The sequence below is a fragment of the Oncorhynchus keta genome, chromosome 30 (assembly GCF_023373465.1).
Source record: "Oncorhynchus keta strain PuntledgeMale-10-30-2019 chromosome 30, Oket_V2, whole genome shotgun sequence".
Taxonomy (NCBI): Eukaryota; Metazoa; Chordata; class Actinopteri; order Salmoniformes; family Salmonidae; genus Oncorhynchus; species Oncorhynchus keta.
The window spans coordinates 55,379,870-55,406,286 of NC_068450.1; the positions used below are offsets into that span (position 1 = coordinate 55,379,870).

General features: G+C 42.8%; 2 protein-coding genes across 5 annotated transcripts in view; one reads left to right on the top strand and one right to left on the bottom strand.

Moving 5' to 3' along the window:
• Positions 1 to 281: 281 nt before the first annotated feature.
• Positions 282 to 26,417, top strand: part of LOC118363777 (pinopsin-like) — a 29,160-nt gene continuing 3,024 nt past the window's right edge. The window contains exons 1-3 of the mRNA XM_035744989.2: positions 282 to 1,199; positions 20,101 to 20,426; positions 23,903 to 24,136. Of these exons, the coding sequence (XP_035600882.2) occupies positions 830 to 1,199; positions 20,101 to 20,426; positions 23,903 to 24,136 (930 nt within the window). The 5' untranslated portion in view covers positions 282 to 829. The remainder of the gene's footprint in view (positions 1,200 to 20,100; positions 20,427 to 23,902; positions 24,137 to 26,417) is intronic.
• LOC118363776 (beta-galactoside alpha-2,6-sialyltransferase 2-like) overlaps positions 24,395 to 26,417 on the bottom strand; it is a 63,305-nt gene continuing 61,282 nt past the window's right edge. For all 4 annotated transcript variants that reach the window (XM_035744988.2, XM_052488614.1, XM_035744987.2 and 1 more), the window contains exon 6: positions 24,395 to 26,405. In XM_035744988.2, the coding sequence (XP_035600881.1) occupies positions 26,158 to 26,405 (248 nt within the window). In that variant the 3' untranslated portion in view covers positions 24,395 to 26,157. The remainder of the gene's footprint in view (positions 26,406 to 26,417) is intronic.

Here is a 26,417-nt window from a genome sequence, read left to right on the forward strand (position 1 = left end):
ACTATTCATAACCACTGGTAGCTGAAGTCCCTGTTCACCCACCATAAAATAAGCTACCAGGGGCTTGTCCCCTTTCGACTTGTTTGCGTGATAGATCTCAGAAATGACTCACCCATCAGGGAATGGGTGAGTTATACAAACACACAAGGGGGGAGACAACAGTGCTTTCTCTCATTGATTGGTAGGCGATAGCAATTTTATTGCGTCATTATGTTACACTCTAGTTGCCTTCACGACAGATAAACGCAACCCATCGGCGCTACTAAAGGGAGGCCAGCCAAATAAGCGCGCTCAGTCTATGCATTCTAATCTGAATGTGGTGGAGCTATGAGAAGAGCAGTGCCATTGGATTGCATTCGTCTGTGCCATAGCTTTTGTAGAGAGACAAGCCAACTAAATTCACCTTATAATAATAATCTCATTATAAGGCTTCGACTATTTTTATTTTACGCAAATGTGGATTAATCTGGATTGATCGGATATTAGTGACTATTATTGTTGATTATTATCCTTTTATTATTATTTATATTTGCATTATACATTATTTTCAACTCCAAATTGCAACGTCATAATTGTCTACTACAGTTTCCAAGCGGAATGAGCCTGTTTTGCACCTCCTGAGGATACAAGGCTTGAGTCTGGATTCAAAATGAAGTTAAAGTTTTTTTCCGGTGGGCTCTATACGACCACCTCTAGCCTACAACTCCGTCGGCAGTTGATATTGCCAATTGAAAACGTGATGCTGTAGCCTATTGTAGTTCATTGACGGTAGAAATGTTATAATTGTTTCTCCATGTGAGACATTCTCGAATGTGGATCACTGAAAACGATGTATACCGAGGCGGCTAATTTAAATTTCAGCTCGAATGGAAGCATCGACGATCCACTGAGCTCTCTGGATCAAGAATGGAACGAGCCCCCGGCGAAAAGACTGTCTCGGACGGGACACCATGTTATGTCCGTCTTCCTTGGATCTATTATGGTTTTTGGTTTCATCAATAACCTGGTGGTATTGATCCTGTTTATTAAGTTCAAAACTCTGCGGACTCCTGTGAACATGCTTTTGCTGAACATCAGCGTGAGTGACATGCTGGTGTGCCTCTGTGGCACCACGCTCAGCTTCGCCTCCAGTCTACAGGCACGCTGGCTGTACGGGAAGCACGGGTGCATGTGGTACGGCTTCGCCAACTCTTGTTTCGGTGAGTTTAGTCAACTGTTACGTAACAAAATAGTCACCAAAGTAACTATATATATTTTTCTCACAATAACACAATCAAAGCCTCGATGCCTCATCGATGCGTTTAAAGAAATCATTGTGCCAAATAATTGATTCACTTTATCAACCTGCTAATAATCCGAATCAGCTGCGCTAGGACGTTTAACTCTCCAGGAACCGGGTTGGAGAGTCCTGAACTAGGGACTCTGTCTGTCTATAGGTATTTTGTATCAGATAATGTTGCCGATGAAAGGTGTAGTGTGGGGTACAGTGATTGCATTATTGGAGCGAAGTGATGGACTTCCACTTCCAGATTTCCCACGTGCCACATGACTGGGTTTGCCCACTATAATTCCTGATGTCACACATGCAGCAGAATTGTCTTATGGATAGTGTGTTGTCAGCAGTTGCATCTGTGCCACACAGACAGTTTAATTGTGACTTCTCTGACGTGTGAAATCATTGCTTCTGTACTCTCAAGGCCAAGTGGAACAGAAAGAGAGGGAGAGAAAAATAGAGACCCATTCAGTCAGCGTGATGATGTTAGTTATCTCACTGTACTTTCGAGATACCTTCAATGAATCTGTCTAGACCCAGATATAGGAAGCTTTTTGTCTGTGACGCTATGCAGTGTGTGAAATTGTTTAGTGGAATGGAAGTGGATTCAGGGCTACAGATGTAGGATCTCAATTTGATCACCCTTTTGTAGCAGGGAATTTCCTGCACAGCAGATAATGCAAACTTGTAGTGTGTTCACGTTTTAAAAATGCTTCTAAAGTTTGTCATTGGCACTTTACATTTTGAGACTTGATTTGCCCTTACAAAAAAGTATATTATTTATAATCCAAATCAAATCAAATGCATTGTATAGGTTGTGAACACGTATTTTGCAGACGTTAAGGTGCAGCGAAATATTTGTTTCTAGCTCTGACAGTGCAGTAATACCTAACGATACATACAGTTGAAGTCGGAAGTTTACATACACCTTAGCCAAATACATTTAAACTCAGTTTTTCACAATACCTGACATTTAATTCTAGTAAAAAATCCCTGTCTTAGGTCAGTTAGGATCACCAATTTATTTTAAGAATGTGAAATGTCAGAATAATAGTAGAGAGAATGATTTATTTCAGCTTTTATTTCTTTCATCACATTCCCAGTGGGTCAGAAGTTTACATACACTCAATTAGTATTTGGTAGCATTGCATTTAAATTGTTTAACTTGGGTCAAACGTTTCGGGTAGCCTTCCACAAGCTTCCCACAATACGGTGGGTGAATTTTGGCCCATTCCTCCTGACAGAAATGGTGTAACTGAGTCAGGTTTGTAGGTCTCCTTGCTCGCGCACGCTTTTTCAGTTCTGCTCACAAATGTTCTATACGATTGAGGTCAGGGCTTTGTGATGGCCACTCCAATACCTTGACTTTGTTGTCCTTAAGTCATTTTGCCACAACTTGGAAGTATGCTTGGGGTCATCGTCCATTTGGAAGACCAATTTGCGACCAAGCTTTAACTTCCTGACTGATGTCTTGAGATGTTGCTTCAATATATCCACATCATTTTCCTTCCTCATGAAGCCATCTATTTTGTGAAGTGCACCAGTCCCTCCTGCAGCAAAGCACCCCCACAACATGATGCTGCCACCCCCGTGCTTCACGGTTGGGATGGTGTTCTTCAGCTTGCAAGCCTCCCCCTTTTCCCTCCAAACATAACAATGGTCATTATGGCCAAACTGTTCTATTTTTGTTTCATCAGACCAGAGGACATTTCTCAAAAAATTACGATCTTTGTCCCCATGTGCAGTTGCAAACCGTAGTCTGGCTTATTTATGTCGGTTTTGGAGCAGTGGCTTCTTCCTTGCTGCGCAGCCTGTCAGGTTATGTTGATATAGGACTCGTTTTACTGTGGATATAGATACTTTTGTGCATGTTTCCTCCAGTATCTTCACAAGGTCCTTTGCTGTTGTTCTGGGATTGATTTGCACTTTTCGCACCAAAGTATGTTCATCTCTAGAAGACAGAATGTGTCTCCTTCCTGAGCGGTATGACGGCAGCGTGGTCCCATGGTGTTTATACTTGTGTACTATTGTTTGTACAGATGAACGTGGTACCTTCAGGCATTTGGAAATTGCTCCAAAGGATGAACCAGACTTGTGCAGATCTACAATTTTCTTCTGAGGTCTTGGCTGATTTCTTTTGATTTTCCCATGATGTCAAGCAAAGAGGCACTGAGTTTGAAGGTAGGTCTGGAAATACATCCACAGGAACACCTCCAATTGACTCAAATGATGTCAATTCGGCTATCAGAAGCTTCTAAAGCCATGACATAATTTTCTGGAATTTTCCAAGCTGTTAAAGGCACAGTCAACTTAGTGTATGTAAACTTCTGACCTACTGGAATTGTGATTTAGTGAATTATAAGTGAAATAATCTGTCTGTAAACAATTGTGGGAAAAATGACTTGCCATGCACAAAGTAGATGTCCTAACTGACTTGCCAAAACTATAGTTTGTTATCAAGAAATTTGTGGAGTGGTTGAAAAATGTGTTTCAATGACTTCAACCTAAGTGTATGTAAACTTCCAACTTCAACTGTACATAATCCCCCAAAAATCTAAATAAAGAAATATCAGAATGAGCAATGTCCGTGTCCGGAACATAAATATATATGTATATAATGGTGTGTATGGACGGTATATGAGTAGAAAAGGTGTGATGAGCCTTGACTAGAATAGAGTATATACATATGAAGTTGGGCTCACTCACTGTAAATCAAATGGAGATGAAAGATCAGCAGGAGGAGTGGGGATTCAGACACTTTCAAAGGGTGCACTCAGGAGGGGAGTTGAGGAGGGAGGGTGGGCTTTGAATATCATTATTATCATTCAATATAATTGAATATAAAAAAGGACAAATGCATAAGGTTGCCCTGTTGCTTCAAATGCCATTCTGTTACTTCTCCTAATTTGCCCCAAGAGGTTTTCTCCACCAAAGCTTTCCACAAAAGGTGCACTCATGAGGGGAATTGAGAAGTGAGTGCAGGCCAGGATTTGAATATCATTATCATTTAATTATCATTGAATATCAATAAAGGAGAATGCAGAACCATGTCCTGATCCTTAAAATGCCAATCTGTTACATCTTCTAACGACCGTAAAATTATATTATTCCACCAATGTTCCACAACCTGCTATATTGCCCTTTACCACAACAAAAACGTTGAACAAATTGTCTCAGCAATAAGTCTGCCAACGCCTCTTTGCAGCTGTAGTCAAGAGTACGACACTGAGGCGACACGTGTGCCCATGCACACTAGGCTAATTCAGGGGACCGTTTGTAGTTTTTAATCCCCTCTTATATCAGGAACTGGTGGCGAAAAGTTTGATTAAACGATTCAGAGACTAAAACGAATAAATCATCATTTAAAGAGAGGTAATCGATATACAAACCCAAAATCATCGGCTCTTCTTGCAGACTGTATATCCCTATGTCGGTGCATAGCGAACTGTTGGTTGTGATTTTTGACCTGCTTACTTGTACATTGAACAATACAGCAACTTTACAGCAACAATATAAAATACTGTTTGTTTTCCTCAATCTGTGGGTGTGGTCAAGGGTAATTCCTTCAATATCTACTCGGAGTATCTCTGAATTCCTCTCGGCCCAGCCCATTTGTCTCTGGTTTGAGGTGGCAAAACTAGGGCAATTCTCAGTGTTTGTGACATCACATGAGTCAAGTGTTTTGAAAACGGGCTGAGGGGTGTTTATGGTTGATAAGAAGGTCAGTCTGTTCATGGGATAGCAGAGCACTGAGCCCAGCACCTATTATGCCATAGCTCTGCCTGGCTGTTGGCTTGCTAGGCTACCCTCTGCAGTTGTTAGATAGAAGAAGAGTCTTCTGGGCCTTTGTGTGTTTACATATCAGGTCATGGATTTTTGTTTCAGTAATATCAACTATTGGAGTAATTGTGTCACAGGCAAGCTCTTATTTTCTGAGCTGATTACTTAACAAGCAGCTAATGAGCACACCATTTCAAACAATGTGTTAACTGTTTATGACAACCGTTTATTACAGATCTACAAACTAGAAATGAACAGTTTATAAAATACTTATAAACCATTATAAATAACCCCTGGGGAGGGTAGACAACAACACATCCGCCACCCTGACCCTCAACCTCGGGGCCCCTCGGGGGTGCATGCTTAGTCCCCTCCTGTGCTCCCTGTTCACCCATGGCTGCGTTGGAATGTTAGTGTAGCATGTGTGCATAGAGCTAGTGCAAGAAAAGGGGGATCAATGCAGATAGTCTGTGTAACCATTTGATTAACTGTTCAGCAGTCTTATGGCTTGGGAGTAGAAGCTGTTCAGGAGCCTTTTGGTCCCAGACTTGGCGCTCCGGCACCACTTGCCTTGCGGTAGCAGAGAAACCAGTCTATGACATGGGTGGCTGTAGTCTTTGACACAGCCTGGTATAGAAACAGAGCTCACCCAAACCATGAAAACGATAGTCATGGACTATCTGAAGGAGAAATATGATGACCTCCTGGACTTATCCTCGTTGGTCGACCCTCGGTTTAAAACACATTACATCAAAGAGGAGAAGGTGGGCCACAATAAAGCAAGAGCTGTCTCAGAGATGGTCAATGAGGGACATTAAAACCCAAGCCCAGCACAGGGAGTCGATGCTGCTGCTTCACCACAACTGCCAGCTAAAAAGAGAAAGTCACTGGGCAGTTTTTTCAAGAAGCCTCTCCACTACCACAGGTCTCACTGAAATCCAGCTGGTAGAAAAGGAACTCAGCCGCTACCTTCAGTCTCCTGATGCCGACAGTGAAACCAATATACTGGACTGGTGGAAGGTCCACCCCAAAACACTTTCCCAAAGTCCTCCACCTGGCAAAGCGCTACCTGTGCATTCATGCGACCAGCTCCCCCTCATAGTGACCTGCCATAGGGCAGCTTTAAAAGCCAAATCAAATGTGATTTTGATTTGAATATGAGTATTTGAGAAGGGTTACCCTATTGCAATTTGGAGTATACCAATGCTTTTCTCTATTGGAGCATAGTAGTGTTGATGTCAACTTGTAGACAGACTTGTATTTCTTGCTTGTAACTTGTCAGACAACACCTACCCCAACTTCAACTGTGATGTGCCGTTAGGCTAACAGTTAAAATGCATATCGACTTGCACTATTTGTTTTATATATATATTTTTAAATTTCTTGCTCATGACTTGTAAGGGTTTACAAGTTAAAATGTTATTTGTGAGTTCTACTTCTGACAATAAATAAGAAACATTAAAGCCTTGGGTTTGTTCAGGGATTCTTGAGTCTGAAGCAGAAACAACCCTTTTTAAACATGATTTGATTATTATCGTGATCGTTATTATTATCGTTATCGAATGACAAAAAATATATATATCATGATAATTTATTTGCCATATCGCCCAGCCCTAGTTCTACATGGAATTCAAAAGGGCTGGCACCAAATAGGGTTCTTCAAAGGGCTCTCCTATGGGGACAGGCGAATAATCCTTTTCGGTTCTAGCACTTTTTTTTTTTTTTGTAAGAGCAGCTGTTTTATTGGGCACATGTGACAAATCAAATGTGATTTTGATTTGAATATGAGTATTTGAGAGGGTTTACACTACTGCAATTTGGATTATACCAATGCTTCCCTCTATTGGAGCATAGTAGTGTTGATGTCAAAGTGTTATGTTAATTTAATAGGGTGCAGTACATGGTGTTCCAGAATCCAGGAACTCCAAACCACTTTCATTTCACACCCTGTCCTTTTAGTGGACAAAATTTCCCACTATAGGTGTGAGTTCTACAGAACAGCGGCCCATTCCACAATGACACTTCTTGAAAAAGGGACATATCCATATACCACTCCCCTGGCAAAAAAACTGCCATCCAGCCCCCTCTCCGCTGGCTGTCACTATTGGACCACCAAGGTGACATCGACCTCTGAGATGGAATCTGCAGGATGGTGTGTGAACTGTGAATGGCATTGAAATACCAATACATTTCTCCCTCTGTTAGTCACACCACACCGAGCACAAAGTCATCCCTACCCACTCTCTCCATCCATTCCCTGTTTCTCAATAGTGCTCAGAGATGAACTCATCCACAGGTTGTGGGTGGTGGGATACCATAGAAATAAACTTACTAGAACCGGCATCTCCATTGAAGTCAATGTACCGTGATGGGTGGACCAGCAGCCACAAAGTAAAGCAGGAAGAGTAATTATATTATATTTCTATGTGCCATACTGTGTGCAGTTGAAACGCTCTGCAGAATACGTGCACACAAATTGCACTGCAGTGGTCAGTCAATACAGATGTAGGAACTTTACTTTGAGCAAAGCGGACGCACCTTGCATTTTCACATAATATAATGTTCAATAATTTAGACTTTTTGTGGCTACTACTGTTGAATAATTAACAGATGTCCTGGGCCTCTGAAGCATCTTGGGTAGTTAAATTAAGAGAGGTTTCCATGCAGAGTCATTGTGCCCTTGGCAGATAGCTACATAATGGGTTACAGCTGTTGCTTGGGGTCCTCATTCCAAACCTGGCCTCCCGACCATCCGCTACCCAGCAGTACCTAAAATGGAGGTCTGAAGCAAAAACAGCTCCCGAACATCGACTCTTTTATACTCTCAAACTTTTATGTCTATTCTCCCCAAAAAAACAGCCTCCAAACAGAAGAAGGGATCCACAAACATCTGCACAACCATAGACATTTCTCTTTATGTGGAATGTGGCTTCTTTTTTTCCCTGTGCTCAAGCGTGGCAGGGCCCAAATCTCTGTTTCGAGAGTAATCTGGAGGGGCGCTGATAGACATGATTAAAAAGATCTTTGAAGATTAGAACATGCTGTGAGGAGAGGAGGATCTTTTGGAGTGTAGGAAGAACTCTCACAGAAATGAACTAACATGGGATGGAGATGGCGGGAGATTTGGAGATGAGATTACACAAGTCATCATGGTTCAAAGCATGGTGTAATGACTGCTTTAGATTTAAAACCAAAGAGACTGTTTGTACGTAGAATGACATACAAATGTAGAACGATGTACGTGTGTAGAAGGAAGTATGTACACTGTAAAAGATTACCCTTTGGATCAACCCTAACATTTTTTACAAGTAAATGAGTTAGGTTTTCTCAATTGAAAAAAAGTACATTTGTTGAAACCAAATATATGATTCAATGCCAACCGTTATACAGTATTTGATTAATAAAAAACCTAGATTTCAAGTTGCAACCTATTTCTTTCAACACTCAACTTACTTTTCCCCTTTGGTTAAAACTAATAAATAACATAACTACTAATATACCACTACATTTTACCAAGTCGATTTTTCACTTCAGAATTAACTATCAGATTTTCTGCAATTGGGTTCCAAACGATTAAATACATTTCCCGGTAGTCAAGATACTGTATTAAGTTTGTTCCATAACTCAAAACACTTTCTTTAAATAATACTTTTTTAAACCAAATTGTGACCATTTCTTTAGTATCACAGTTCGTACACAGATATCATTTAAGATTTAGTGCTGGCAGTAAATATATAATCATTAAAAAAAAATTACAGAACACACTACCTGGAATGGAATTCACTCGCAAGGGTGGCCAAAAATAACCAATTGAAAGCCACGCCCCACAACAGGCCACACACCCAACTCTTCTGTTAGGCTGCCGCCGCTACATTGCACCCGCTGCAATGCAAATGTCCATGAAGTACTGAAAGCAATTTATAAGCTTTCCTTCAATAAGAAATAACATAAACTGTCAAATTTGGCTAGAGCTGGCCATCTGGCCAAACTGAGCAATCGGGGGAGAAGGGCTTTGGTCAGGTAGGTGACCGGGAACCCGATGGTCACTCTGACAGAGCTCTAGAATTCCTCTCTGGAGATGGGAGAACCTGAAGGACAACCATCTCTACAGCACTCCACCAATCAGGCCTTTATGGTAGAGTGACCAGCCAGAAGCCACTCCTCAGTAAAAGGCACAACAGCCCGTTTGGATTTTTCCAAAAGGCACCTAAAGACTCTCAGACCATAAGAAACAATATTCTCTGAGCTGATGAAACCAATATTGAACTCTTTGGCCTGAATGTCAAGTGTCAAGTCTGGAAACCTGACACCATCCCTACTGTGACACATCGTGCTGTGGTGATGTTTTTCAGCGGCAGAGACTAGGAGACTAGTCAGGATCGAGGTAAAGATGAACGGAGCAAAGTACAGAGAGCTCCTTGATGAAAACCTGCTCCATAGCGCTCCGGACCTCAGACTGGGGTGAAGATTCACCTTCCAACAGGACAATGACCCTAAGCACACAGCCAAGACAACGCAGGAGTGGCTTCGGGACAAGTCTCTGAATCTCATTTAGTGGCCCAGCAAGAGCCCAGACTTGAACCCGATCGAACATCTTTGGAGAGACCTGAAAATAGCCATGCAGCAACGCTCCCCATCCAACCTGACAGAGCTTGAGAGGATCTGCAGAGAAGAATGGGAGAAACTCCCCAAATACAGGTGTGCCAAGCTTGTAGCGTCATACCGAAGTAGAATTGATGCTGTAATCACTGCCAAAGGTGCTTCAACAAAGTACTAAGTAAAGGGTCTGAATACCTATGTATATGTGATATTTCAGGGGTTTTTTTTATTGTAGAAATTAGCAACAAAAAAAGTACCTGTTTTTGCTTTGTCATTATGGAGTATTGTGTGTAGATTGATGAAACATTTAAATAAAATATTTAATCAATTTTAGAAAAGGCTGTAACGTAACAAAATGTAGAAAAAGTCAAGGGGTTTGAATACTTTCCGAAGGCACTGTAAGTCCTTTGTGACTCCATACATCTAATTGAATTATATATTAAGAATGTATGTAATGCCCACTGATATATGTATCACATATATTCAGTCTGTGTGAGTAACTGGATGCTCTCATGCATACTATAGTTTGGTAAGTTATTGGTATTGGTTCACTGTTTCTTGTTGACCTATTTATAGAAAATAATGATGTTGAGATAGTTACATTCTGATACATGTGAGAAAATGTAATTACTCTTTAAGAGCGACCCAGAGGTTGATGACATATCAAATTTAAAAAATGAATGGGCAAATAAATCGATGAAAACCTCGGGAAATGTATAATTGGGCAGGGGGGTTTCTCAAGAGGGAAAATATATACAATCAGGGACTCCTATGACATTTCTAGATGGAATTCAATATGGAATATCGGCATATGAGAAACCTGGGCATGATAAACGGACCATGGTCTGAGTCTGACTGTCTCTCTAGTCTCTTGGTGGAGGGAAGAGGGTTAAAGGACATGGATGAACTCGGCCGCTTCCTCATCTGCACTGACAGGTCGGCTCCCCTAGGGGTCAACCAGAGGGAAGAGCCAATCACTGGCCTTGCTGCTGTAGCGTCTTTTCCGCCCTCTGGTCCTCGAAGGAGGGAGTGTGATTGTGTGCCTTACACTGATTGAGTCAAAGAAATGTAACTGGGGAGTGGAGTGGAGTAGATTGAATATCCAATCTGTAATGACCAGGCATGCAGCATGTGCCCACTGTTTTGAGCTACAGAGCTAAGCCAAGGCTGTTTCTGAATTTCACATCGCTTTCTCACCCCTCGATAAATTAGTAAACTTATGTTGAAAGATGACCCGTCGGGGCTCAGAGGTCCTTATTAAAGCAACACCCTCCACAGCTTCCTACAGCAACGTTTTCATTTGCAACAGCATCTTATATAATAAGAATAATACCTTGTATTTGTGCCTTTGAAGATACCTAGGGACACATACAGAGTAAAACATAAAATAGACTAAATAAACACGACAATACTAAAAGCAAAATGCATTACCACAAAGGCGCGCGGCACCCCAAAAATAGCAAGATAATTAATACATGGGGGAAAACAGCAACAACAGCAATAACAATGTCAAGCTCACGAAGGCAGTTCAAATCGAGAGGCTACTTGAAAGACCTCTGTAACCCGATAGGTAGGGAAAAAAGAAAAAAAAGAGCTAGACGGTTTAAAACGCTATAGGCTGAATGCTATTCTGAAAATGTTGTTTTTGGAGATTCGGATGGAGTCCGAACTCAGGAAGTTCAGGGGTGAGAGAGTTCCAGAGAGTGAAGGCGCGATCCCCCATGAAGCGTAGGATGGATGGAAGGCTGCGGATGGGGGTGTAGATGTGTAGCATGTCAGAGAGACAGGAGGGGGCCAAGCCATGCGAGGATTTGTAAGGTTTCAGAAAGTTTGAGCTTATCCACGATTGTATTTATTTTAAACAGCTGATGCGTGATGGTGGGGGAGGGGTCAGAGGTAGGTTTGGATTGAACATAGATTTGTGTGTCATCAGTTTAACAGTGGAATTGGAGAGCATGTTGGGGGATGATTTGGCCAAGGGGTATATGTAGATAATGAATACTGTCCATATCGACACCTGGCTTTCCAGTTACCGCTCCAAAAACAAATTATAGAACCTAGATGAACTGTATGGTTAATCTTCTACAATATACAAGCAAAATGTATATTTCTATTCAATGACTTCAACTTTAAGACCTATACATTGACATAACATTACCATTATAATGTCCAATTGTCCAACACAATTATCAATTTCTCAAAATGATTGGCCATATTCCACACCATAGAATTATAATTAAATATTTTTTTCTATTACCTAGAATTATAATTAAATATTTTTTCTATTACCTAGAATTATAATTAAATATTTTTTTCTGTTACCTAGAATTATGATTGACATGTTTTTCTATTAACATACAATATTTTACATGAATATGAATTGTTGGTGCCTGGAGGTTGTGTGTGTGAAGAGCCTGAAGACAGAGAGAGTTGATTCAGATGGGTGTGCAAGCCACTGCATGTAGAGATGAGTCAGTTTGGGCTGATTTACTGTCCTCTTGGCTGGACAGGGTAACCGTGACAGGGGGTTTGTTACTCATCTGTGTGTGTGTGTGTGTGTGTGTGTGTGTGTGTGTGTGTGTGTGTGTGTGTGTGTGTGTGTCTTCATTATACATGGGGCTGGAGGATCATAGGGGGTTCCTGATTGGGCTCTGTAAATAGTTGTCATTAGCATAGACAGGTTATGTAACTGATGGATAAAGCAAGCGTTCACAGCCGGGAGAGCATCGTGTGACATTTTCCATTGTGTGATTCACTGTAGGAAAATCACTGGCACATCTGAGTTGCCTTTTTACAGGTGTGTGGAAATAATGTTATTATATCTCAGAAGAAAAGAAGGATCCACACACTGCTATAACCAGTACCACTTCGGTTTATCCATTGTGTGATTCACTGGAATCGGTTCTGGGTAGGTTGTGACAGATAATGGACCTACGTTATTGATGGCAGTGATAGGAGTATCAGTAGTGAATTAGAGGGATTTTGACACTTCAGTTGCTCAACTTTGGGATTTGATTAAGCCATATGTACATGTTGCTTAATACCCTGCAGGCATTTCCCAGTGTCTTATTCCAAATGCATAATATGAACCACTTGATCAGATGTCAATGAAATCATCTCTGATAGCGCAGTAATTACAGTGGAATATGTGGAGTGATGGAATGACTCATTTGCAGCAAATGCGTCATTTCAGCCCACCCCTAACACCCCTATACACACATACCGCAGTCACACTCACAACTCATAACTTGCCGTGATGGTGAGAAATATATGAGCGGAAAAGGTATTTTCTCCTTTAATTTATCATTTGGTTGATATGTGATGTGTAAACATAGTGTGTCCAAGATGGCATAGCAGTCAGACGTCCTTTGTCTTCATCTTGTCGTGTCCCGTGTATATATATATATTAAAATCTTTCTTCGCTTATCTTTTATATATTTTCTTTTCCAAAAACTCAACTTCAGAACACTCTCCTGCAACCCGCCTCACCAATTTAAAAAAATAAGTATTATTTACCTCAAATCTGAAATCCACAATAGAAGCTAGCCTGAAGCTAACCAGAAGCTAACCAGGTGCTAACCAGAAGCTAGCCAAAAGATAGCCAAAAGCTAGCCAGGAGCTAACCAGGAGCTAGCCAGAAGCTAGCCAGAAGCTAGCCAGTTTACTGGATAACGTTAGTATTTAGCTAACCACGGTTGATGGTCATCCTCTATCCTTTAGCTCGAAAAGCTATCGCCAGTTTTGTACAACGCGACTCAGACCAAAATATACCGGACCTATTTTTCTCTCCATATCCACGGATTTCAACAGAAAGCTCTGAACATTTACACCTGGATCTCGCAGCTAGCTAGCTGCTATCCGTGTGACTATTGGCTTACGTCGGTCCCGGAGCAAACTTCAATTATTCCGGAGCTAGCCAGCTGAAGAGTTCCATCAACCACTCCTGGGCTACAATCACCTATCCGGACCCGTTTTACTGCCGATGCGGAGCCCCACCGGGCCTTCACGACGGTACTACCGACGTTATCTGCACGAGGGAGTTATCCAACTGGCTCCTCCGTCGCGACGATACCTGAATGGCCATCTGCGGCCCGCTAATCGTTAGCTGTCTTATCGGCTGCTTTCTGAATAGGTCTCTCAGACAATTTTTCTTGAGTCACTATTACTGTATCCATTTTGCCAATTGGATTGATGCCATCTACCACACGGAACCCCACTAATCTACTAACGGAAACGCACGAAGTGGCTAAAAACAGAACACCGTCCTACGCTAGCTTGCTAACGATGGCCCGGCTAGCTGTCTGAATCGCCGTTACCCCAACCAACCTCACTACTAACTGGACCCTTGTGATCACTCGACTAAGCATTTCTCTCCTTAATGTCAATATGCCTTGTCCATTGCTGTTCTGGTTAGTGTTTATTGGCTTATTTCACTGTAGAGCCTCTAGCCCTGCTCATTATACCTTATCCAACCTTTCAGTTCCACCACCCACACCTGCGATGACATCACCAGGTTTCAATGATGTTTCTAGAGACCATATCTCTCTCATCATCACTCAATACCTAGGTTTACCTCCACTCTATTCACATCCTACCATACCTTTGTCTTTACATTATACCTTGAAGCTATTTTATCACCCCCAGAAAGCTCCTTTTACTCTCTGTTCTGGACGTTCTAAATGACCAATTCTCATAGCTTTTAGCCGTACCCTTATCCTACTCCTCCTCTTTTCCTCTGGTGATATAGAGGTGAATCCAGGCCCTGCAGTGTCTAGCTCCACTCTAATTCCCGAGGCGCTCTCTTTTGATGACTTCTGTAACCGTAATAGCCTTGGTTTCATGCATGTTAACATTAGAAGCCTCCTCCCTGAGCTTGATTTATTCACTGCTTTAGCACACTCTGCCAAACCGGATGTTCTAGCTGTGTCTGAATCCTGGCTTAGGAAGACCATCAAAATCTCCATTCCGAACTACAACATTTTCAGACAAGATGGAACGGTCAAACGGTCAGAGCTCTGATCTACTATCCAGGTCTGTACCCAAACAATTTGAACTTCTACTTTTAAAAGTCCACCTCTCTAAAAAGAAGTCTCTAACTGTTGCCACCTGCTATAGACCACCCTCTGCCCCCAGCTGTGCTCTGGACACCATATGTGAACTGACTGCCCCCCATCTATCTTCAGAGCTCGTGCTGCTAGGCGACCTGAACTGGAACTTGCTTAACACCCCAGCCATCCTACAATCTAAGCTTGATGCCCTCAATCTCACACAAATTATCAATGAACCTACCAGGTACCACCCCAAATCCGTAAACACGGGCACCCTCATAGATATCATCCTAACCAACTTGCCCTCTAAATACACCTCTGCTGTTTTCAACCAAGATCTCAGCGATCACTGCCTCATTGCCTGCATCCGTAATGGGTCAGCGGTCAAACAACCTCCACTCATCACTTTCAAATGCTTCCTGAAACACTTCAGCGAGCAGGCCTTTCGAATCGACCTGGCCGGGGTATCCTGGAAGGACATTGACCTCATCCCGTCAGTAGAGGATGCCTTCCTCACCATCTTAAATAAGCATGCCCCATTCAATAAATTTAGAACCAGGAACAGGTATAGCCCCTGGCTCTCTCCAGACCTGACTGCCCTTAACCAACACAAAAACATCCTATGGCGTTCTGCATAAGCATCAAACAGCCCCCGTGATATGCAACTTTTCAGGGAAGCTAGAAACCAATACACACAGGCAGTTAGAAAAGCCAAGGCTAGCTTTTTCAAGCAGAAATTTGCTTCCTGCAACACTTACTCAAAAAAGTTCTGGGACACTGTAAAGTCCTTGGAGAATAAGAACACCTCCTCCCAGCTGCCCACTGCACTGGGGATAGGAAACACTGTCACTAACGATAAATCCACTATAATTGAGAATTTCAATAAGCATTTTTCTACAGCTGGCCATGCTTCCACTTGGCTACCCATACCCCGGTCAACAGCACTGCACCCCCCACATCAACTCGCCCAAGCCTCCCCCATTTCTCCTTCTCCCAAATCCAGGCAGCTGATGTTCTGAAAGAGCTACAAAATCTGGATCCCTACAAATCAGCCGGGCTAGACAATCTAAAATGATCTGCCGAAATTGTTGCAACCCCTATTTACTAGCCTGTTCAACCTCTCTTTCGTGTCGTCTGAGATTCCCAAAGATTTTAAAGCAGCTGCGGTCATCCCCCTCTTCAAAGGGGGGGACACTCTTGACCCAAACTGCTACAGACCTATATCTATCCTACCCTGACTTTCTAAGGTCTTCGAAAGCCAAGTCAACAAACAGATTACCGACCATTTCGAATCCCACCATACCTTCTCCTCTATGCAATCTGGTTTCAGAGCTGGTCATGGGTGCACCTCAGTCACGCTCAAGATCCTAAACGATATCTTAACCGCCATCGATAAGAAACAATACTGTGCAGCCGTATTCATTGAACTGGCCAAGGCTTTCGACTCTGTCAATCACCACATCCTCATCGGCAGACTCGATAGCCTTGGTTTCTCAAATGATTGCCTCGCCTGGTTCACCAACTATTTCTCTGATAGAGTTCCGTGTGTCAAATCGGAGGGCCTGTTGTCCGGGCCTCTGGCAGTCTCTATGGGGGTGCCACAGGGTTAAATTCTTGGACAGACTCTTTTCTCTGTATATATCAATGATGTTGCTCTTGCTGCGGGCGATTCCCTGATCCACCTCTACGCAGACGACACCATTCTATATACTTCCGGCCCGTCCTTGGACACTGTGCTATCTAACCTCCAAACGAGCTTCAATACCATACAACACTCCTTCCGTGGCCTCCAACTGCTCTTAAACACTAGTAAAACCAAATGCATGCTTTTCAACCGATCGCTGCCTGCACCCGCATGCCCGACTAGCATCACCACCCTGGATGGTTCCGACCTTGAATATGTGGACATCTATAAGTACCTAGGTGTCTGGCTAGACTGTAAACTCTCATTCCAGAATCATATCAAACATCTCCAATCGAAAATCAAATCAAGAGTCAGCTTTCTATTCCGCAACAAAACCTCCTTCACTCACGCCGCCAAACTTACCCTAGTAAAACTGACTATCCTACCAATCCTCGACTTTGGCGATGTCATCTACAAAATTGCTTCCAACACTCTACTCAGCAAACTGGATGCAGTTTATCACAGTGCCATCCGTTTTGTCACTAAAGCACCTTATACCACCCACCACTGCGACTTGTATGCTCTAGTCGGCTGGCCCTCGCTACATATTCGTCGCCAGACCCACTGGCTCCAGGTCATCTACAAGTCCATGCTAGGTAAAGCTCCGCCTTATCTCAGTTCACTGGTCACGATGGCAACACCCATCCGTAGCACGCGCTCCAGCAGGTGTATCTCACTGATCATCCCTAAAGCCAACACCTCATTTGGCCACCTTTCGTTCCAGTACTCTGCTGCCTGTGACTGGAACGAATTGCAAAAATCGCTGAAGTTGGAGACTTTTATCTCCCTCACCAACTTCAAACATCTGCTATCTGAGCAGCTAACCGATCGCTGCAGCTTTACATAGTCTATCGGTAAATAGCTCACCCATTTTTACCTACCTCATCCCCATACTGTTTTTATTTATTTACTTTTCTGCTCTTTTGCACACCAATATCTCTACCTGTACATGACCATCTGATCATTTATCACTCCAGTGTTAATCTGCAAAATTGTAATTATTCACCTACCTCCTCATGCCTTTTGCACACAATGTATATAGACTCCCCTTTTTTTCTACTGTGTTATTGACTTGTTAATTGTTTACTCCATGTGTAACTCTGTGTTGTCTGTTCACACTGCTATGCTTTATCTTGGCCAGGTCGCAGTTGCAAATGAGAACTTGTTCTCAACTAGCCTACCTGGTTAAATAAAGGTGAAAAAATAAAAAAATAAAAAAAAATAACTTACTATATTGTATTTACCATGGCCTTTTTTGCCTTTACCTCCCTTATCTTACCTCATTTGCTCACATTGTATATAGACTAATTTTTCTACTGTATTATTGACTGTATGTTTGTTTTACTCCATGCGTAACTCTGTGTTGTTGTTCGTGGCGAACTGCTTTGCTTTATCTTGGCCAGGTCGCAATTGTAAATGAGAACTTGTTCTCAACTTGCCTACCTGGTTAAATAACGGTGAATTAAAAAAAAATAATAATAACAAGCCCCGTCAGGGGCCTTTACTCTAGATTAAGTCTATACCATTTCAGTTGTTGGGAAATGCTATTTGCATAGTCATGTGATCTGTGAAGCATGTACTTGTACTTTAGCTTCAAAGAAAAATCGCTCGCACTTCACTAAGCTTGTTTCTGTGGTATAATTCAGTCAGTGGAGAGGGATTCCCAAAGCACAGTGCAGATAGGCTACATACAGTGTATTCTGAAATGATTCAGACCCCTTGACTTTTTCCACATTTTGTTACATTACAGCCTTATTTTAAAATGGATTGAATTTCTTTTTTCTCTCATCAATCTACACACAATACCCCATAACGACAAAGCAAAAACAATGTTTTTGTTGCTAATCAATAAACAATAAAAAAACTGAAATCACATTTACATAAGTATTCAGACTCTTTACTCAGTACTTTGTTGAAGCACCTTTGGCAGCGATCACAGCCTTGAGTCTTCTTGTTTATGAAACTACAAGCTTGGCACACTTGTATTTAGGGAGTTTCTCCCATTCTGCTCTGCAGATCCTCTCAAGCTCTGTCAGGTTGGATGGGGAATGTCGCTACATAGCTATTTTCAGGTCTCTCCAGAGATGTTTCATTGGGTTCGAGGTCCTGAGCGCTCTGGAGCAGGTTTTCGTCAAGGATCTCTCTGTACTTTGCTCTGTTCATCTTTCCCTCGATCCTGACTAGTCTCCCAGTCCCTGCCGCTGAAAAACATCCCCCACAGCATGATGCTGCCACCACCCTGATTTAACGTAGGGATGGTGCCAGGTTTCCTCCAGACGTGACGCTTAGCATTCAGGCCAAAGAGTTCAATCTTGGTTTCAACAGACCAGAGAGTCTTGTTTCTCATGGACTGAGAGTCCTTTTGGTGCCTTTTGGCAAACTCTAAGCGGGCTGTCATGTGCCTTTTACTGAGGAGTGGCTTCCGTCTGGCCACTCTACCATAAAGCCCTGATTGTTGGAGTGCTGCAGAGATGGTTGTCCTTCTGGAAGATTCTCCCATCTCCACAGAGGAACTCTGTTCATAGATGACCAGCAGGGTCAGATAATAATAATCACAGTGGTTGTAGAGGGTGCAACAGATCAGCACCTCAGGAGTAAATGTCAGTTGGCTTTTCATAGCCGATCATTCAGAGTTAGAGACAGCAGGTGCGGAAGAGAGTCCAAAACAGCAGGTAGCATGTCCAGTGAACAGGTCAGGGTTCCATTAGCCCTGCCTGCTGTTGAAACAGTTGAAACTGGCGCAGCAGCATGATCAGGTGGACTGGGGAGAGCAAGGAGTTATCAGGCCATGTAGTCCTGAGGCATGGTCCTAGGGCTCAGGTCCAACGAGAGAGAGAGAGAGAGAGAGAGAGAGAGAGAGAGAGAAAAAGAGAGTGAATTAGAGGGAGCATACTTAAATTCACACAGGACACCGGATAAGACAGGAGAAATACTCCACATATAACAGCATGACCCTAGCCCCCTGACACAAACTATTGCACCATAAATACTGGAGGCTGAGATGGCTTGCACGTACACATACAGTACAAGCGTCATATGATATTGCCCTTGAAGTGATAAGATATATTTGGGGGTTTTTAAGTGGCTAAATTAAAGTATTATCCGGTAAAACCTGCTATCTAGAACCCAAAATGGTTCTTCGGCTGTCCCCATAGGATAACCCTTTTTGATTCCAGGTAAAAACCCTTTCCACAAAGAGTTCTACACAGAACCCAAAATAGTTAAACTCTGATGTGTTCATGGGGGTGCTTAAAATAGACGCATAAAATAGGGAATTTCACATGTTCCCCCTTCAAAAGTGATTGTTTACTTGGGTATTAAGGCTCAGTTTAGAAAAGCCAAACAGAACGCATGAAGTTACATTACATTACATTTAAGTCATTTAGCAGACGCTCTTATCCAGAGCGACTTACAAATTGGTGCATTCACCTTATGACATCCAGTGGAACAGCCACTTTACAATAGTGCATCTAAATCTTTTAGGGGGGGGGGTGAGAAGGATTACTTATCCTATCCTAGGTATTCCTTAAAGAGGTGGGGTTTCAGGTGTCTGTAGTCTGTTTTCAAGGGTAGCTTGCCAGTGCACCACAATCTGTCTCAGTGACTGTCTCACAATAATCCATGTAATGGGTAATCACGGTATACCACCATCCCTCTTGTTCTCTCTCTCTCTCATTCTCTCCCTACCTCCCTCTCTTTCTCTATCCATCTCTCAGGAATTGTGTCGCTAATCTCGCTGGCCTTCCTCTCCTATGACCGCTACAGCACCTTAACCGTGTACAACAAGCGGGCCCCCGACTACCGCAAGCCTCTGCTGGCTGTGGCGGGCTCCTGGCTCTACTCCCTGTTCTGGACAGTGCCCCCCCTGCTGGGCTGGAGTAGTTACGGCCTGGAGGGGGCCGGGACCAGCTGCTCAGTCACCTGGACATCCCAGACTCCCCAATCTCACTCCTACATCATCTGCCTGTTCATCTTCTGTCTGGGGCTGCCTGTGCTGGTCATGGTCTACTGCTATGGGAGGCTGCTCTACGCTGTCAAACAGGTGGGCTGTCCCACCTGTCCACATGGGTTCAAATGAAAAATGGCTTGAAATCAATCAAAACACACCATGCAATGTTTGCCTACACATATTCTGTTTATTCGCTATTCTTCACACAAACTTCTTATTCTGAATAACTGTAATCATCTACCTGTGAAGAAGTGGTAGGTGTTTACAGTACCTAAAACCAACATGGGTGGGTGCATTTGCACGTGTGTGTGTTTTCGTCAATAAAACATCAATCGAAGTGAGGCTTGAGCAGAGGAGAGTCAAGTTTACTCATGCAAAGCCCCAGATCAGCATGTTGTGTCAGGGTCTGAACCTGCTGATAAAGCACTGATAATCAGAAAGACTTGCAGTGTTAAAACTGTCAGTTATTGGGTAGAATGCTGTAGCACTGCCTAGTGATATCTCGCTCTCCCAGTCAGCGTTATCTGGTGTCTCCACCCTTCCGTGTTTAAGTAATAATTTGTTTGACATACATTAAGATAGTGAACCCAGCTAGCCCCGCAAAGTCAATGTATTACTGATTACTAGCACGGTCACCACTGAATTATAGAGGACTAAGCACAGTGAATAAGTAGCTTTGCACAAGCGAGCCAAAACAGCTCTCCTTCTTCTGTAGCATGAGGCAGCTTGATGTACATCTCCCTGACAGGATGCTAGTCTATTGCAGCGCCTTGCCTCCAATCGATCTCCTTCATGCTGAGTGCCAAGCAGAGACACACCGGGTCCCATTTTTACTGTCTTTGGAACGACTCAGCCGGGGATCAAACTCTCAACCTCCCAATCTCAGGGCAGACACTAACGACAAGAACACTGAGTTGGTAGCAGCTACCATCCATTGTTAGGCTACCATTCAAGTGTCTAATTGCACATACTACCACAGTGGTAATCCTGCAGTTTAACTGCCAAATCACACTTGCATGTTCACAGTCATGTATTTATAGAACAGCTAATGGGCTATCTGCCCACAATATGAATAACATAATGCTGCATCTATACAGTGGTGCAAAAAAGTATTTAGTCAGCCACCAATTGTGGAAGTTCTCCCACTTAAAAAGATGAGAGAGGCCTGTCATTTTCATCATAGGTACACTTCAACTATGACAGACAAAATTAGAAGAAAGAAAATCCTGAAAATCACATTGTAGGATTTTAAATGAATTTATTTGCAAATGATGGTCTAAAATAAGTATTTGGTCAATAACAAAAGTTTATCTCAATACTTTGTTATATACCCTTTGTTGGCAATGACAGAGGTCAAACGTTTTCTGTAAGTCTTCACAAGGTTTTCACACTGTTGCTGGTATTTTGGCCCATTCCTCCATGCAGATCTCCTCTAGAGCAGTGATGTTTTGGGGCTGTTGCTGGGCAACACAGACTTTCAACTCCCTCCAAAGATTTTCTATGGGGTTGAGATCTGGAGACTGGCTAGGCCACTCCAGGACCTTGAAATGCTTCTTACGAAGCCACTCCTTCGTTTGCCCGGGCGGTGTGTTTGGGATCATTGTCATGCTGAAAGACCCAGCCACGTTTAATCTTCAATGCCCTTGCTGATGGAAGGAGGTTTTTCACTCAAAATCTCACGATACATGGCCCCATTCATTCTTTCCTTTACACGGATCAGTCGCTCTGGTCCCTTTGCAGAAAAACAGCCCCAAAGCATGATGTTTCCACCCCCATGCTTCACAGTAGGTATGGTGTTCTTTGGATGCAACTCAGCATTCTTTGTCCTCCAAACACGACGAGTTGAGTTTTTACCAAAAAGTTATATTTCGGTTTCATCTGACCATATGACATTCTCCCAATCTTCTTCTGGATGATCCAAATGCTCTCTAGCAAACTTCAGACGGGCCTGGACATGTACTGGCTTAAGCAGGGGGACACGTCTGGCACTGCAGGATTTGAGTCCCTGGCGGCATAGTGTGTTACTTATGGTAGGCGTTGTTACTTTGGTCCCAGCTCTCTGCAGGTCATTCACTAGGTCCCCCCGTGTGGTTCTGGGATTTTTGCTCACCGCTCTTGTGATCATTTTGATCCCACGGGGTGAGATCTTGCGTGGAGCCCCAGATCGAGGGAGATTATCAGTGGTCTTGTATGTCTTCCATTTCCTAATAATTGCTCCCACAGTTGATTTCTTCAAACCAAGCTGCTTACCTATTGCAGATTCAGTCTTCCCAGCCTGGTGCAGGTCTACAATTTTGTTTCTGGTGTCCTTTGACAGCTCTTTGGTCTTGGCCATAGTGGAGTTTGGAGTGTGACTGAGGTTGTGGACAGGTGTCTTTTATACTGATAACAAGTTCAAACAGGTGCCATTAATACAGGTAACGAGTGGAGGACAGAGGAGCCTCTTAAAGAAGTTACAGGTCTGTGAGAGCCAGAAATCTTGCTTGTTTGTAGGTGACCAAATACTTATTTTCCACCATAATTTGCAAATAATTTAATTAAAAATCCTACAATGTGATTTTCTGGATTTGTTTCCCGCATTTTATCTATCATCGGTGAAGTGTACCTATGATGAAAATTACAGGCCTCTCATCTTTTTAAGTGGGAGAACTTGCACAATTGGTGGCTGACTAAATACTTTTTTGCCCCACTGTATGTATATATAGACACGTAATATGCACTCAGTACTACTCCTTCATAGGGACTTCCTGTAGAAAGATGCCGTCTTCAGTGGTCTGTAGACTGAGATGCATGGAAAGGAAGTTGGTGGTTACAGATTGGTAGGATTGAGTAGAGTGTGCGCAAAGAGAGAAACTGAACACTACTTTTACATGATTAAGACAGTGTTCATTGGACAGATGGGAGTATCCTTTAAAAGAAAATGAACACTTGGTTCCCTTTCTTACACTGCAATTAAGACTGATATCCTATTAAGAAAGCATCTTGTGACTAGATAATTAGGCAGTTGCCTAGTGTGACTTTTTTTCTCAGTTGGGATGGATCTTATGGCTACAGGTGTTTCAGAATACTCAGATCAGACAGGTCTGGCAATGAGACTAAGTGTTTCGACTTGCGTGACTAAAGCGTAGCCCTGTTAGAATAGTTTTTAAAAAGCGCTCCGCCTTCCTGGAAGTTCAAGCAATAACTGATGTGACATGACAGGATAAGTAAAAGGTAGTGAACTGAAAACCCTGCTTCACTCATCCAGTCCTGTCAGGTCACTTAGCCTTTTTTAAAAGTCAATTAGGGAAGGAAGTCTTTATTAAAATAATTGAAACAGTGATTATCCTATTACAAGGAAGGATGATTTTTTTAAAAGTGTAGGTGAAGTATGACACCGATCAACCTATGTCGAGGAAAAGGAGGCTTTTATATAAAATACAAATGTAAACATTGATTAGCCTAAGCAGTGAAGGAAGGAAATTACATTTCTCTTAAGTATTGTAACAAGACCTTGTATGTCCTTCTACATCCTCCTATGTGATTGGCCTCTCAAGGACATACATTTATGCATGATCATTTCCTCTCAGGTGGGGCGGATCCGTAAGTCGGCAGCGCGGCGGAGAGAGTTCCACATTCTGTTCATGGTGATCACCACGGTGGTGTGTTACCTGCTGTGCTGGATGCCCTACGGCGTGATCGCCATGATGGCCACCTTTGGACACCCGGGCCTCATCACCCCCATCTTGACCGTGGTGCCCTCCATCATGGCTAAGAGTAGCACAGTCATCAACCCCCTCATCTATATTCTCATGAACAAACAGGTGAGCAGAACCTAAACCAAAAATGTGTCCTCTACTCACCTCCTCTCCTTCGTTATGTTGATGTGAAAGACGTGACCAGATGAAAGCCATTCCAATGAGGAGCTTCCACCATTATTTCTTCCACTGGTCAAGTATGTTTCAATCAAAGGGAGGAGATGAGCAGGTAATACATTTTTAAGCAATTGAGATACAGCCCTTTCCTCTTGAATTGTGGGATATGTAGTTAAACAGCTAGTTAGACAATGGTCAACTCACAAGGCAAGTAAGATGTCTTTATTCACAACAGTTTAAGTATAAAAGAATGGAAAAGAAATACAAATTTTAGACAAACTAACAAATTATGTTCAGTACAAACTGATTCTGGCTATAGAAAATTCTGTAAAAACAGGATTTTTGTTTAAAGATCCCAAAAGGTGTCCAATATTAGTGTTTACCCTCAACAGTAGATCAGCCAACACTTGACATTTCTAGTGTTGGGTTTTTGTGCATTCCATTCACAATGTACACAAACAAGTGAATCATCGTAAGGACATTTTGTCCATTTATATTTCTAAGCTGAGGCCTCTGCTTTGCTAGAAGACGTAGTGTTAACTAACAGTTAACTTCACACAGGGAACATTTGGCACAGTATCAAGTCTATCACCATTACCAAAAGCCTTAGACCACTGCGCTCCTGGTCTAAGGCCCTGCATCTCAGTGCAAGAGGCTACATACAGTCCCTGGCTCAAATCCAGGCTGTATCACATCCGGCTGTGATTGGGAGTCCCATAGGGCGGCACACACCAGGTTTAGCCGGGGTAGGCAGTCATTGTAAATAAGAATGTGTTCTTAATCGACCTGCCTAGTTAAAGGTTAAACTTCTTTTTTTTTTTTTTAAATGTGCCTCTAACTATTCATAGGTGCTTTCATTGCATTACACTTGACCAGACTTCAATAGGCAAACAAACCACATTTATATTCTATTTACACAGTGTGGCTGTAGAATCATGTCAAGGCCAGGAAAAGTAACTGCTGTCAGTTACCATCTGGTCTTGCGGTACAGTAACTTTAAATAGCGTACGTACATCGAGGACACTGATAAAGTTTGAGTTCCACACACACACACACACAGATCAGTCGTTAGGTTAAGACTGGTCCATACACAAAAAAAGTGAAAAGAAAAAAAGTGGTTGTTTTTCCTCATAGACCTACATACACTACTATCCCTGAATTTCTCAAATAAGGTCTGCAATATTTTTAAACCAAAAAGGAACACAACATGCTTTTTGAACTGCTTAAATTCAAACCTACCCTCTCAAGTAAACCCTTTACACGGCATGTTTTCAATTCTCTATTTCCATGCTCTAAACATGACCTGTACATGGAAATGCACCTCATTAGTTGAATCGGCAACAAATGCCCTTTGACCGATGTTCAATATTTTAATCTATAGATCACTTTTCCACATTCATACTCAGACCTCACCCATGTACAACATTGTGTCACAAGAACAATACCTTAAAAAGATGACCCATCTCTCCAGTAGGAATACATTCCTGAAGGACTACTTCATTACACAATACGACATGACATCCACATGCCCTAAACCCCCCCCCCTCCTTACAACATTGATGACTATTGCTATCCTAACCAGCAGCAACAGGCTGTTTTTGTCTTTTTCCAGGCTCAGCGAAAACAAAGAAGTTCCTCTGCAGGCGTCACTTCAGAGTTCGGCCTTTAAACTTTTTCACTTCTTTTAATGTTTAAACGGCTTGTGAAACAACTTATCATTTCAACACCCTGACAGTCTCTGGACACTATCCATTGCTGCAAAAGCAGTTCTGGAGCACGCTAGCTTAACCTCTACAGCCTAAAATAGATTAGTATTGGCACCACTCTCCTCCTCTTCACTTTCGTCCAGGTCAAAGGTCAAACGCCAGAGCATGGCCCACAGACGACAGTGCTGACTCAACTTAAGTCTCTTCAGTCGCTTGATTAGTATCGGCACGCGCCATCTCTTGATGGCCATAGGAGGTCAAACGTCAGGGCCCACAGTTGACCGCGTTGAACCCCGAGAGCGTGACCTTGCCCTTGGTTTTGAGGTCGTGTTGCGAGGCGCTGTTCATCCTCTGGACCAGTAGCTTCTCAAAGAGCAGGGGATGGTACGCCCCAAGGGTGCAGGCGGCGTCGTAGTGGTGCTCGTGGTAGTGGCACAGGTCTGTCTGACGCAGAGAGGGGATGTACTCATAGACATGGACCTCCTCGCACAGCGACATCATCAGGACGATGCCTGGAATTAAAA